Below are 15,481 nucleotides of genomic sequence, written 5' to 3' on the forward strand. Positions count from 1 at the left end.
CCCAGTTTTTATAGACTGCCTCCTTTGTCCCGAGGGGAAAACCTGGGGCGGCCCGTATGGCCGTCTGTCTAAAGTATGTCCTGTTGGGAAAGAGCCTTCGGCTTATATCACACCAGGTTTGTAGAGGAAAACGTATAGTGTGTGTGTGTGTGTGGGGGGGGGGGGGGGGTATATTAATATGGTGTAGTAGTTGTTGATGGAGAAACCACAATATAGATCCTAACTGATGTATGTCTTTTCAGTGTCTCTCAATTTGGACCCAAAACTTGGTAGGTTCAGCGACCCACTCCATCAATAGGCATAGTTGCGCTGCTTGTAAATACAAAAGAAAATTGGGGATCCCCATACCTCCCCATTGCTTTGGCTGATTTAGGATCTCTGCTCACACCCGCGGCGGTTTATGCCTCCAAATGTATGCAAAAACTGTATGATTGAGCTGGCAAAAGAAGTGTTTGGGCAATGGTAATGGCAATGCTAAGAATAAATATAGCAACTTGGCAAAACCATCATTTTTATAGCCGATGTTCTACCCAACCATGAGAGTTCCAAACCCTCCTATTTATCTAAATCCTGAAATATTTCCTTTATCTTTGGGGGAAAATTAGCCTCATAGAAGGTATGAAGCGATGGTGTAAGATTAATACCCAAATAATGTAATGACTTAGTTCGCCATCGAAAAGGGTATAATTGACGAATGGAGTTTTGTACCGCCAACGGCATATGGAGGCCTAAGGCCTCTGATTTATCCATATTAATCCGGAAACCCGAAACTCTCCCATAGCTCTGTATGATCCGCATTGCTGCTTGCAGTGTTCGCACTGGCTCTGTCAGAGTCAATAAAATATCATTAGGAAATAACATAACTTTGTGTGTCTCTGTACCCACTGTCTGACCCTGTGTTTCTGGGTGTGTTCGAATAGCCTGAGCCAAAGGCTCAATAGTCAATGCAAATAACAGAGGGGAGAGCGCACAGCCCTTCTGCGTTCCTCGACCTAAAGAAAATGGGGTAGAGTAGGAGCCGTTAGTTTGCAAGGAGGTTATCGGAGAGGTATAGAGTAAATGGAGCCAGGAAACAAAGCGCCCTGTGAAGCCCATACGCTCTAGTACAGAGAACATGAAAGGCCATTGCACGCTATTGAATTCTTTCCCGGCATCTAAAGAGAGAATGAGTGTGGACTGCTTCACGCCATTCGCCTCATGAATCAAATGGAGTGCCCTCCAAATATTATCGAACGCTTGGCGTCCCACAATGAAACCCGCCTGATCGGCATGAACTAAATGTGGTATCACCCTCTGAAGCCTTTTGGCCAGGATTTTTGTAAACAGTTTCTAGTCCGAACTCAACAATGAGATTGGGCGATATAAACCACAGTGCTGCAGATCTTTTCCCGGTTTCAGCAAGATGGTGATGTAGGCCAGGTGCCAAAAATATGGCAGCTCTGGCAAGCACTCCAGCTCGCTGAAAGCACGAACCATCAGCGGGGCAAGAAGTTTGCGGTAACATTTGTAGAACTTATTAGTGAACTCATCCGGCCCCAGTGCTTTCCCAGTGGGTATATCCTGTATGGCCTCCAAGACTTCATCTAGAGTTATTAGTGCCGACAGTGCCTCCCCCTGTGAGACCGTTATTTTTGAGAGTTGTATTTCCTTCAGATACTCCTGAACCTCCAGCATCGTGGGAGAGATATCAGGGTGGTACAGCGTTTTATAAAAATTTAAGAAGGCTAACTGAATCTCTTTTAATTGCTTGCATCTTTTCCCTGTATCATCTAGTATCGTGTAGATAAATCTGCTGATGGATTGCTTTATTAGTTTATGTGCCAGGAGTCGGGATGGCCTATTTCCAAATTCGAAGTGGGTTTGCCTAATTCTCTGTGGGTGTTCTGCTTTCTCTGCCAGCTGGAGCTCACGGAGCTCCAACTGGACGGCATGGATGCGCTCCTTGACCTGGGGATTAGATGAACCCTGTTTGCCTTGAATGGTCAAAGTAGACAGCTCTGTATGTAGTTCTTGGGGTTGGGACTTCACCTGTCGTCTTATATGAGTCCGCAACTCTATAACCCTCCCACGCATTACTGCTTTTAGGCCCTCCCATAGTATCACAGAACTAACCTCTCCGTTATCATTGAGTTCCACGTAGTCTTTAAGCTCCTTCAAGCGTGAAATAACCAGGGGATCAGCCAAGAGACCATCATCAAACTGCCACTGGGGTCGCGGGGGAGATAACACATTGAGCTCCATCTCTAGATTAAGGGGAGCATGATCCTACCACGTTTTAGGGTGGATCTGTATATCCTTCATACTTAGTAGTAAGTTAGGGGGGCCCAACCACATGTCAATACGAGAGTGAGAGTGATGGACTGCAGAGTAGTATGTGTAATCGCCAGTGTGGGGGTGCAGCCGGCGCCAAATGTCTAGCAGATGCCATCTCTTCATAAAACTATGAAGCTTAAGACGATCCTTTCGGGAATATATTACACCCCCTGTGGAGTTATCCAACTGTGGCTATAGGGTAAGATTGAAATGCCCTCCCATCAACAAAGTGCCCTCCACGTGCTTGGAAAGGAGCCCTGAAAGTTCCTCAAAGAAGGCCCTCTGATGCTCATTGGGGGCATAGATATTTAGAAGGGACAATATCTCTATTCCCACCTGTAGGACCACAAGAATATAGTGCCCCCTCTTATAGCGGACTATATATTTCACCTGCCAAGGGTATTTTCTAGAGAGAGCCATTAGCGCGCCCTTTCTTTTTCTTTCCATGTGACTAGAGGCAAAATAAAGGTGGTAGTATCTACTATGCCCACACAGGTGCTCATGAATTGGGAGTAAATGCGTTTCTTGTGCAAAAGTCACATCTGCATGTAGGCGTCAGATCTCTTTAAATAGAAATTGACGCTTTACTTGTGAATTTAACCCCTTAACATTAAATGTAAGAAAGGTAATATCATTCATGACTTATCTTTTACATTAACCTAGCTAGTACACATTACTAAAACTAGCAACATTATGCTAAACATCTGAGGAGTTGCCACCATCCCTCCTCCCTTCCCTCCTTCATTGATCTGGCACCTCTCTTTTCCAAGCATGAGGGTGCCTTAGAAGGAAGTGACTCCCACCTTTCTGTCAATCAGAGCTTCAAACTTTTAATCCACCTGTGGCAATCAAAGTTCCCAGTCCATGGCTAACTGGGACCAGTATTAATGCGTCTTCCAGCCTTCGCCAGGAGGCCTATGCCTCTAGTAGGTCTCAGTCCAAATAAATCATGTCCAATATGATCATTGTTATTTTTCATGCCTTCGCCTTAAAGCTTGCAGATTTTAGAGCAGAGTCTGACTGCTGGCGCTGTAAGCGGCCCTTTCCCGCTGTAACTCTCTGCCAACGCGGGCGAGCCTCTTTTGGTAAGGTTGAGGAAAGGTTTGTACCATCCTCTTTACCGGCAGCTGCTTCTGGGAATATTCCTGCTACCTCTGCAATTGTCTGAATCTGGTGTAGCTTGCCTTCTTTATAGACTCTCAAGGCAAATGGGTAACCGCATCTATATTGAATTCCCTGAGAGCGCAGGAACTGTGTGAAGTGTTTGAGTTCTGCTCGTCTTTTCAGCGTAGACGCCGCTAGATCTTGGTATATTTCAATTTGATAACTGTCCCACATAAAGTCTGCTATCTTGCGGGAGGCTTGCATGATTTTTTTCTTTTATCTTGATGTCTGAAGAAGTCTGAAAAACAGGCTATCAGGTCACGAGGTTTATTGGATCTTGGGGCCCCCAAGGACCGGTGCGCTCGCTCTATGCGAATTTCTGAGGGGTCTAGTGTTATCTATTCCTCTGCCAGCAATGCACTTGCCATTCAGGCTCGCAATCAGAATATAATGGCGAGCCAGGCAGGCCCTGAAAGTGTATATTACAGCGTCAGCTTTGGTTCTCCAAGTCTTCGATCTTATCCCATACTTGACGTGCCTTAGCCTGTGCCTCCTTGCTTTGGTGTGCTAACTTGGTAAGAGACTCCGCATGTTCTTCAAGTCGCTCTTCTGCCTCCTCCACTCGGTGTCCCAGCGCCCCCATCTCACCTCTCAGATCCGCCCCTAATATGGCCAGGTCATTGCGCGCCGCTTTTAGGTCTGTCTTTATCTCCTGCAGCCATTGATTTATCTCTTGAAGGGGCTCCGGGTCCTGCTCTGTAGATCCTCCAGAGAGGAACAGCAGCAGCGAACTCTGGGTGGCTCGGTGTGCCTTAGGATCGGGCGCTCACGTTTCTCCGTCGTCCACGTGGGTTGATGCGGCAGGCCCCGCATATGCGAACCTGGACAGATCTGGCTTTGATGCCTGGGAACTCATCTGATTATGATTACGCAGCGTTTCTGTTACGCTTCTATGTTTGTTCAGGTGCAACAGCCGCGGTGGTGCTTGTTTTTGCTCAAAGGCTAGCCGGAGCTCTCTGCCTAGGCATCCATCGTGTTCTGTGACGTCACTTCCCTTCAAGGATAGTAAACTTTCTACAATCCAATGGGGTGCAAGATCCAAGGCAACATAGCTTCTCCAAAGGTAGATCATGTCAAACAAATCTAATTGATTTCTTTGTCTGGATAAGAGAAGAACTTGACTGAGTACATGTGCTGGATGTGATCTACTTAAATTTCAGCAAAGCCTTTGATGCTGTCCCTCATAGGAGGCTCATGAATAAATTGAGCAGATTGAGGATGGGATCCAGTGTGGATCAGAAATTTGTTGACTTACAGGTGACAAGAGGGTGGTGGTAAATGGAATTCACTCAGAAGAAAGGGGAGTATTGGAGTGCCTTAGGGATCCATCCTGGGACTGCTTCTGTTTAATAGTTTTGTGAGTGATTACCGAATGGTTAGAAGAAAAGAGTATGCCTTTTTGTGGATGAGACAAAGATTAGCAATAAGAGTATACACCTTGGAGGGAATGCAGAGCATGAGAAGTGAACTACAAAAATTTAGAAGTATAGGCAAATGCTTGGCAGTTTGGCATGCAGAAACCCAAAGGAGCTGTTTGTGATAGGAGGTGAGAGACTGATATGCAATGGCCAGGAAAGGGACCTCAGGGTGATAGTGGTTGAGATGGCGAAAGAATGTGATAAAGCAGTGGCCAAGGCTAGAAGGATGCTTGGCTGCATAGAGAGGGGCATAATCAGCAGGATGCAATGTTCCTATGCAAGTCATTGGTGAGACTGCATTTGCAGTACTGTGTTCAGTTTGGAGGAGAGGAGGGAGAAATAGGATACAGATGTTTAAATACTTGAAAGAAATTAACAAGTGAACCTTTTCCAAAAATGGAGAGACAGTAGAACAAGAGGACATGAAATGAAACTACAAGGGGGAAACTGAAAAAGCAACATCAGAAAATAGGAGGAAGGGATTTGATTACCACCTTTCTGTGGTTACAATTAAAGTGGCTTGTGTATTATATACAAGTACTTTTTTTGTCCCTAGTGGGCTCATAATGTAAGTTGTGGGGGTTATTTTTGTACATTTTCACAGAAGAGAGGTGGATGCATGACATGCTGTTCTGCGGGAGTTGGTGGGAATGAAAATGGTGATAGAATCCAAAAGGGTGTGGGGTATACACAGAGGATCCTTATATGGGAAGCAGATTAAATAAAAGTATACAGCAGAGTACTACCACTCAAGTAAAGCATAACTGACACAATTATGCATATGAAGAGCATAGAGGGGCAAGTACAGCCCTAACAACAAAATGGGGAGGGTAACCTTCATGGAGTGGCAAGTTCACCCTGGCTGCCTTTCTGGGGATGAACCATGCTGGTCTTTATCTGCTATTTACTATGTTGCTGTGATGTTAGGCTCATGATTACCCTTGGAGCCCTTTAAAAAAAATCTGCATTATATTGGTCATCCTCCAATTTTCAGGTACCATAAGTGATATTAATGATAGGTAAGGAAAAGGCACTGTGGATCAATCTGGAAAGAGAGAATGGAAAATGTTTTTACATTGGTGTGATATATAGTCCTTCACAGATGGACGAAATGGACAGAAATTTAATTGAAGACATTCAAAATATAGTTGTAAGTGGGAAGTACTACTAATAGGTGGTTTTAATATGTCAGATGTTGATTGGGGTATCCCTATTGTGGGGTCTTCTAGAAGTAGGGAGACCTGAATTCTCTACAGGGGGAACTATTCCAGCAGTTGGTAATAGAACTCATGCGGGATGCGTCCATACTGGACTTAGTGCTTACTAATGGGGAGAGTGTTTCTGATGTTATAGTGGGTGATCCTCTGGCATCTAGTGATCACAGAATGGAATGGTTTAATATTAAGATAGGTGTGAAGAGGGTTCACTCAAAAGTGAAAGTTCTAGATGTAATGGGGCTACACACTATTCTATAAAGGGCACCGATCCCAGAACACCCATTATAGAAGATCGTTCAGTGGCAATTTTTTTGGCGTCAAATTTTGAGCGCCGTTTGTAGAATTTACCCCTTACTATGCAAATGACGCTTACATTTAGGCGCTAAGATTATAGCTTGAGGAGGAGAATGCTTAATAATCTCATCTTTGAGTTTAGTTCAAGAGGTTTTCTTAGACTGAACTTATTTAAATTTGTTAAATAGATAAAAAGAAGAGACGAAAAGTACATGACAGTTCCTTTGCATCTGTACTTTCAAGTGTGGAATAAAAGGGTGTTCCTGTTGACATGTTTAGGCTGGGAGAGGAAAATGCACATGTTTTTTAGTTTCAGATACATGCAAACTATTTTGTCCTTTCTCTCTTCCATCCCCTACCACTCTCACAATAACAACTGCAAAGTACAAGGATGGTTAACATATGTGCTTTTATGGCCGTTAATTTTCAAAAAGAAATGGCTCACATACATATTTTCAAAGCACTTAGCCTTCTAAAGTTCCATAGAAACCTATGGAACTTTGGAAGGCGAAGTGCTTTGAAAATGAGCCCCATAGTGCATTCTTTAAAACCATCTGCATATTTTGAAGCTATATGGACTATTTGAAAATTAATTGCTCCTTTAGAATGTTTAGGTTTTTGATCTGACTGTTTCTTTAAACAGTGCTTTTGAAAGTATAATCCAAGAAAATATTTTATTTTTGTTTTTACTTTGGAGAGTTTGAATGCCAAACCACTGGCTGCAGGGTTGGTGCTGTGGACGTGGTAGTGTGTTTTCTGCATCGAGTGCCCTAATGCTTTGTAAATATAATGATAATGTACAAAGCCTCAGCCATGAAGACAAGAGCATGTTTATTAATGTACATGTTGAAACTTGTTTTATTTCCTAGCAGAGTTGCAATGGATCCATCAAGACCTCCAATGAGGGGTTCATCCTTTCGTATGCCCTTTGGGGTTCGCATGCCAGGAGCTCTTCATGGAGCTGGAGAGATGGCTCTTGGCAGAGGAGCTCAACTAGAAGCAGCAGCTCAACAAAAGAAACCGGGAAAGCAGGTAAAACGAAGTGAAGACTGTACTGTAGTTCGCTCTTTGCCGAAGGACTTGCATGATGCTGATAAGATGCATGGTAATTCTTATTTCCTTGTCCCCTACAGGAATCCATGGCTTCTGCCACTGCTCTGCCATCCATGTTCCGGGGCCTTGGTATTGAGACCCTGCCCACTCGCTCCCTGGGACAAGGGATTCCACCATTAGGTAAGGGAGATCTGTATAATATCACCTGTGGTCCTGAAAGCTGCTAAAATGTTCATCTTCTTCACACTGCCTCCTTGTGTAACAAGCTGGTTAAATTTTTTTTTTAAATAATAAAAATTACCTGGGTGCTCTCGGGGCTTTGGGGAGACCCCGAGAGCCTTTAAAATTTGAATTCCGCAGCAGTGGCATCTTGCCACAGGGATGTGGAATCGCATGTTTTGCGTTATTGAGGTCATTCTGGGCAATTTTGAAGGGGAGCCCAGAGCTGCAAGCAGGAAAGTCCCAGGCTTGAAACATTCTTGCCGGGCCACTGACGTTACTCGCGCGCATGTGCAGTGACATGGAACACTGTGACGTCTGTGGCGGCATCATCCGCGCGTGCATTGGAGCAGGGGGATCGTGCCAGCAAGTCTAGGAAAATTCCCGGACTTAATGCCCAGTCAGGAAATCTGCCATTGTAAGGCAGCAATTTGGGTGCGGTTCATGTTTAAAATGCGATTGCTCATGTGCAGGAAAGACTGCATTTTGGCCCAAAGATTGTTGGGAAGCGAGGGGGGGGCTCATAGGGACCTAAAAACAGTGTGAATTTTCATGCAGGCACCCTGCAACAAAGGAGACCAGCACAGAGACTGGCTCCTTAAATTAAATTTAAAAATACATATTTTATGTGTTTGGGGCATTTTTGGAGCCTTATTAGAAGTGGTGAGAGGTCACTAATGTGTACTGTGTGGTTGCTAGATGACAAAAATGCAGAGTCAAATATAAAATTTTTAGATAAAAGCAAAGTCATATGGCTGCTAATCTAATCTAGTACTTTTATACCGCTGAATTCCCAGAGAGGTTCAAAACGGTTTATAACAAGTGTAATACAGAAAATGTAAAATTATTTCTCCGAGGACAAGCAGGCTGCTTGTTCTCACGATTGGATCGTCGTCCGCGACGGCCCAGGAGACCGTCAAATCTCTAAAGCAAAACAAAAACTTTCCAGAATGCTCTGGCGCGTGGGCAGAGCGAACCGCGCATGCGGAAACGGCTTCCTGCCCGCGGCACGAGCGTGACATCGTCAGTTTCTTTTCATCCGCGTGTGGAGTGACATGGTGTTCTACTGTGATCATTTTTGGCCCAGGAGACCTTTTTGGCATTACTGCTTCCCTCTTCTTATTTTTCTTCTTCATTTTTTGTGTTTTCACAAAATTTAAAAAAAAAAAGGTTTTTTTCCCTTTATTTCTTTAGTTTTCTGAAGTTCAAGTTTTCTTCTTTTTTCGTCGCGGCCAGCTTTTAGGCTGCTTGGCCGGGTTTTATTTTTCTTTTTTGTGCCTTTTTAATTGGCACAATCGCGTCCTTTAATTTCGCAGCCGCCATTTTTCTGTCCATGTTATCGAGGACACCCAACAGCTTCAAGCATTATACTCGGTGCAACCAGACCATCTTGGGTACTGACCCCCACGCGTGGTGTCTCCAGTGCCTTGGGCCCGATCATTTGCCAGCTTCTTGTAAGCTCTGTTCTTTAATGAAAAAACGGACCCAAGTGTCTCGGGAGGCTCAACGTGAAAAGTTTTTTGCGGATCGGTCCGGTCCTTCGACGTCGGCATCGGTACCGAGGTTGGCAGCGTCGACGACATCGAGGGAAGCATCGTCTTCAAGAGTGCAGGTAATGGCTGCTGAATGACCATATCGCGCTGGGAGCAGCGAGGCATCGAGTGGGTCTCCACCTGTCTCGAGGCCTACTACTATGCAGGCCCCCCGGGATCGACCTTCGTCGGACCTGGCCCTGAGGAGGCATGAGGATTCCACGTCTTCCTCTTCGGTACCGAGGAGTCTCGATGATTGGCGTTGAGCGAAGGCTAAGATGCACCATCATCGATCTCCTTCCATGTGTTGTACCGAGAGCTCCGGGGAGCCGAGTGATTCGGCACCCGAGAAACGTCAGCGTCGAGAGGACCGCTCACCCTCTGTACAGGAGGTGCTGATGCGTTGGTCTTCTGGCAGCCTGGTACCGGCTCTCAAGCCCCCTCAGATTCTGCCACCGACTCCTGCGCCGGCCCCCCAGCCTTTTTCGATGGAAGCTCTCGACGAGCGCATCAGGGCCCTTATTCCAGAGCTTCTGGAGGGGTTGCTGCGCCAGTCTACTTCGGTGCCAGGGGTGCTTTCACCTTCTGCAACAGGCTTTCACCTTCTGCACCGACTGTTGAGGTGGCATCTGGCCCCTTCGCCTGTGGTGAGGTCCCCGTTCTCGGTGCCGCTTGCGGCATCGGCTGCCACCCGGGTCGACTCTCCGACGTCAGCGGAGGAAGCTTTGCCGCAGTCCAGGCAAGGACTTCTCGACATCTCCCTCGAGGTCGTCGTTCCTCGATATCGAGACAGGCTCGAGTTCGGGCTGCTCTTAGAGAGCTTTTGTCCGATACCGATGATGAGCGCTCGTGGGAGGAAGAGGAAGATCCCAGATACTTTTCTGAAGAAGAGTCATATGGGGTCCCCTCTGATCCTACTCCGCCAGTTGAAAGAAGGATGTCTCCGCCTGAGAGACTTTCTTTTTCCTCCTTTGTCTGGGAAATGTCTAAGGACATTCCCTTCCCTATGGAGGTTGTGGATGAGCCCAGGGCCGAGATGCTCACGGTCTTGGATTATCCTTCTCCTCCTACAGAGGTTGCAACGGCTCCCTTGCATAACACAGTTGGGGAAGTTCTTATGCGAAACTGGTCGTTCCCTCTCTCTAATCCAGTGGTCCCCAGAAAAGCTGAGTCCCAGTACAGAGTCCATGGAGAGCCGGTAATGGTGAAGTCTCAACTACCTCACGATTCCATGGTGATGGATTCTGCTCTCAGAAGAGCCAAGAGTACTAGGGACTATGCCTCGGTGCCCCAAGGCAGGGAGTCTAGGACCTTGGATTCTTTTGGGAGAAAGACATATCAGGTTGCTATGCTCGCAGCCAAGATTCAAACATACCAGCTCTACACGAGCATCCACTTGCGGAACTCGGTGAGTCAACTGTCCAGTTTGGTCGAAGGACTTCCTCTGGAGCTCGCCGAACCTTTTCACCAGGTGGTCAGGCTGCAGAAGGCGTGTCGAAAATTCCTGGCCAGGGGTACTTACAACACTTTTGATGTGGCATCCCGAGTAGCTGCTCAAGGTATACTTTTTGGCGAAAAAGTAGAGGATATGGTCAATCAGATCAAGAAGCACCATGATGCTATGGATTCTCTCTCCCGCCGGGCATCTTCTGCTACCACCTCCTCATCTAGGAGGTTTTTTGGAGGGAAGAGGAGTGCTCCCTATTCCTATAATAGGCGTAGGTACACTCCTGCTTCTCGGCAGCCCGTCCAGGCTCAGTCCCAGCGCGCTTGTTCCCGTCAACGGTGTGCGCCTAAGGCCCCTGCGGCTCCCCAGCAAAAGCAAGGGATGGGCTTTTGACTGGCTCCAGTGCAGCATAGCCTCGCAAAAAGTGTCTGTGCCAGACGGCTTGCCGGTCCGAGGGAGGTTGATATTTTTTCACCAAAGGTGGCCTCTCATAACCTCCGACAGGTGGGTTCTTCAAATAGTCCGGTTAGGATACACCTTCAATCTGATATCCAAATCTCCAAATTGCCCACCGAAAGCTCATTCTTACAGCTCCCAGCACAGGCAGGTACTTGCAGAGGAACTCTCTGCCCTTCTAAAGGCCAATACGGTCGAACCCGTTCCACCAGGAGATGAAGGGCTGGGATTCTATTCCAGGTACTTCCTTGTGGAAAAGAAAACAGGGGGGATGCGTCCCATCCTAGACCTAAGGGCCCTGAACAAATTCCTAGTCCGAGAAAAGTTCAGGATGGTTTCCCTCAGCACCCTTCTTCCCATGATTCAGGAAAACGATTGGCTATGCTCTCTGGACTTAAAGGACGCCTATACCCACATCTCGATACTTCCAGCTCACAGGAAGTATCTTCAATTTCGGTTGGGAACTCGGCACTTTCAGTATTGTGTACTACCCTTTGGTCTCGCGTCTGCGCCCAGGGTTTTCACAAAGTGCCTGGCAGTTGTCGCAGCATCGCTACGCAGACTGGGAGTGCATGTGTTCCCTTATCTTGACGATTGGCTGGTGAAGAGCACCTCGGAGGCAGGCGCTTTCCAGTCCATGTGGATGACTATTCGGGTGCTAGAACTTCTGGGCTTCGTGATCAATTATCCCAAGTCCCATCTTGTCCTGGTTCAGAAATTGGAGTTCATTGGAGCTCTGTTGGACACACGGACGTCTCGAGCTTATCTTCCCCAGGCAAGGGCAGACAATCTCCTGGCCCTAGTGTCCATGGCTCGAGCATCTCAACAGATCACAGCTCGGCAGATGTTGAGACTCTTAGGACACATGGCTTCCACAGTTCATGTAACTCCTATGGCACGCCTACATATGAGATCAGCTCAATGGACTCTAGCTTCCCAGTGGTGACAGGCCACAGGGGATCTAGAGGATGTGATCCATCTCTCCACCAACTTTTGCAGTTCCCTTCAGTGGTGGACCATTCGCTCCAATTTGACCTTGGGACGTCCATACCAAATTCCTCAGCCACAAAAAGTGCTGACGACGGATGCATCCCTCCTGGGGTGGGGAGCTCATGTAGATGGACTTCACACTCAAGGAGCTTGGTCCTTTCAGGAAAAGGGTCTTCAGATCAACCTCCTGGAATTAACGAGCGTTCTGGAACGCTCTCAAGGCTTTCAGAGACCGGCTGTCCAACCACATCATGTTGATTCAGACAGACAGATTCAACAAGCAGGGGGGCACCGGATCTCGCCCTCTGTGTCAGGAAGCCGTTCGGATGTGACTTTGGGCATGCCGTCACGGCATGTTTCTCCAAGCCACGTATCTGGCAGGCGTAAACAACAGTCTGGCCGACAGGTTGAGCAGGATCATGCAACCTCACGAGTGGTCGCTCAACATGGGTGTTGTCCACAAGATCTTCCAAGCGTGGGGCACTCCCTCGGTGGATCTTTTTGCCACTCAGATCAATCACAAAGTCCCTCAATTCTGTTCCAGACTTCAGGCCCACGACAGACTAGCATCAGATGCTTTTCTCATGCATTGGGGGACAGGCCTTCTGTATGCGTATCCTCCCATACCTCTAGTAGGGAAGACTTTCTGAAACTCAAGCAAGACCGCGGAACTGTGATCTTGGTTGCTCCCTTCTGGCCTCGTCAGATCTGGTTTCCTCTTTTTCTGGAGTTGTCCTCCGAAGAACCCTGGAGATTCGAGTGTTTTCCAACCCTCATCACCCAGAACGAGGGGTCGCTTCTACATCCCAACCTCCAGTCTCTGGCTCTCACGGCCTGGATGTTGAGAGCTTAGAATTTGCCTCCTTGGGTCTTTCAGAGGGTGTCTCCCGGGTCTTGCTTCCAGAAAAGATTCCACGAAAAAGTGTTATTCTTTCAAATGGAGGAGGTTTGCCGTCTGGTGTGACAGCAAGGCCCTAGATCCTTTTTCTTGTCCTACATGGACCCTGCTTGAATACCTTCTACACTTGTCAGAGTCTGGTCTCAAGACCAACTCTGTAAGAGTTCACCTTAGTGCGATTAGTGCTTATCATCAACGTGTAGAGGGTAAGCCTATCTCTGAACAGCCTTTAGTTGTTCGCTTCATGAGAGGTTTGCTTTTGTCAAAGCCCCCTGTCAAATCTCCACCACTGTCATGGGATCTCAATGTCGTTCTCACCCAGCTGATGAAAGCTCCTTTTGAGCCACTGAATTCCTGCCATCTGAAGTACTTGACCTGGAAGGTCATTTTCTTGGTGGCTGTTACTTCAGCTCATAGAGTCAGAGAGCTCCAAGCCCTGGTAGTGCATGCACCTCATATCAAGTTTCATCATAACAGAGTAGTCCTCCGCACTCACCCTAAGTTCTTGCCGAAGGTGATGTCGGAGTTCCATCTGAACCAGTCAATTGTCTTGCCAACATTTTTTCCCCGTCCTCATACCTGCCCTGGTGAAGACAAGTTGCACACCTTGGGCTGTAAGAGAGCATTGGCCTTTTACGTGGAGCGGACAAAGCTGTACAGACTGACAGCCCAATTGTTTGTTTCCTTCGATCCAAACAGGAGGGGAGTCGCCATCGGAAAATGCACAATCTCTAATTGGCTAGCGGATTGCATATCCTTTACTTATGCCCAAGCTGGGCTGAATCTAGAGGGCCATGTCATGGCTCATAATGTCAGAGCCATGGCTGCATCAGTGGCTCACTTGAAGTCAGCCTCTATTGAAGGGATTTGCAAGGCTGCAACGTGGTCATCCGTCCACACATTCACATCTCACTACTGCCTTCAGCAGGATACCCGACGTGACAGTCGGTTTGGCCAGTCGGTGCTGCAGAGTCTGTTCGGGGTTTAGAATCCAACTCCACCCTCCTAGGCCCATTTTGTTTTGTCCCAGGGTGCACTCTCACGTAGTTCTGCTCTTTTCAGGTCAATCTATGTTATGCCCTTGCCGTTGCGAGACCCAATTGACCAATGTTCATTGTTTTGAGTGAGCCTGGGTGGTAGGGATACCCCAATCGTGAGAACAAGCAGCCTGCTTGTCCTCGGAGAAAGTGTAGATACATACCTGTAGCAGGTATTCTCCGAGGACAGCAGGCTGATTGTTCTCACAAACCAACCCACCTCCCCTTTGGAGTTGTTGTAATTCTCTGGTTGCTTTTTTATAAAACTGATGATGTCACGCTCGTGCCACGGGCGGGAAGCCGTTTGCGCATGCGTGGTTCGCTCTGCCTGCGTGCCGGAGTGTTCTGGAAAGTTTTTGTTTTGCTTCAGTTTCTTTCTCTTTCTTTATTTCTTTCTCTTTTTCTTTCTTTCTCTTTCTCTTTTTCTTTCTTTCTTTCTTTCTTTCTTTCTTTTTCTTTCTTAGTGGTAGGTTCATTGTGTCTTACAAGAGTCTGGAATTGATTGGTTACAGTTTGTATAGGACAAGGTTACAATTATATAGAACAGTGAGATTAACAGATGTCTTCACTATGACAGGCTTTTTGTATTTGCTTCAGGCAAGCACGTTAGGTGTTTGGGATGAATTTGGTGACAGAAGCTTAGGGGTAGATGCACTAAAGTCCTCAGAGGAGCCCTTCCCTTACCGATTCCATAGCGAATCGGTAGGGAACGGCCATGCATCAAGGAAATGGAATGCAAATGAGCTGCTCGTTGTAGCTCACTTGCATTCTCTATTCCCTCGGAAGCCATTCGGCCGGTTGAGCATGCGCAGAGCAGCCAAGCGTTATGCTGACTGCTCTGCGTTGCCAAGGACATCCTTTATGGACGTCCTTCACTGAACAAAAAAAAGTCATCCCCATAATCGGGAGGGAGATCAAAGGGCTACGAGGAGGCTCCCAATGCTGCCGGTAGCTATCGGCGGCTTCTGCTCTGGCCGCCTTGCTCCTTTCTGTCTGCCCCAGGATGTTGGCGTCCGATGCCCCCCTCCAGGTCTCTCTCAGCCAGTCACTGCGCGTTTAGCTGTCACTAGTGTCAGCTAACCGTGCTGTGATTGGCTGAGAGGCTGTCGGGGGGGGGGGGGGGGGCTCACAGTCTTCCTGAGTGCTTTCTTCTTGCCACCGCCGGTGATGATGGCTGGAGCTCAGGCTGTGCTGCCAGGCACTGGAGGGAGCCGGCGCTGAGCAAGAACCCGGGACCGGCTCTTTAGCATTAATGTAGGTCTGGGGGCCGACAGGAGGAGAGGGGGCACCGCCGCCACATGTCTCTCCCTAGATGTGTAAACTGAACACAGGAGTACTTATTAAAAAAAACAGCACGTCCGATCCTGCTGCACAAGCTGCCTGCCAGCGCCGGGAGAGACGGAAAGCAAAGGCGGCCCCAAGAGCGGGGGCGGCGGCAGGCGC

General features: G+C 47.6%; 1 protein-coding gene across 3 annotated transcripts in view; it reads left to right on the top strand.

The window, feature by feature from the left end:
* Nucleotides 1–15,481, top strand: part of PIWIL2 (piwi like RNA-mediated gene silencing 2) — a 349,150-nt gene that overhangs the window by 11,396 nt on the left and 322,273 nt on the right. For 2 of the 3 annotated variants that reach the window (XM_030202016.1, XM_030202014.1), the window contains exons 3-4: nucleotides 7,276–7,438; nucleotides 7,540–7,639. In XM_030202016.1, coding sequence (XP_030057876.1) covers nucleotides 7,286–7,438; nucleotides 7,540–7,639 — 253 coding nt within the window. In that variant the 5' untranslated portion in view covers nucleotides 7,276–7,285. The remainder of the gene's footprint in view (nucleotides 1–7,275; nucleotides 7,439–7,539; nucleotides 7,640–15,481) is intronic. The other variant, XM_030202015.1, reaches the window with a different exon arrangement.

Source organism: Microcaecilia unicolor, chromosome 4, assembly GCF_901765095.1.
Source record: "Microcaecilia unicolor chromosome 4, aMicUni1.1, whole genome shotgun sequence".
NCBI lineage: Eukaryota > Metazoa > Chordata > Amphibia > Gymnophiona > Siphonopidae > Microcaecilia > Microcaecilia unicolor.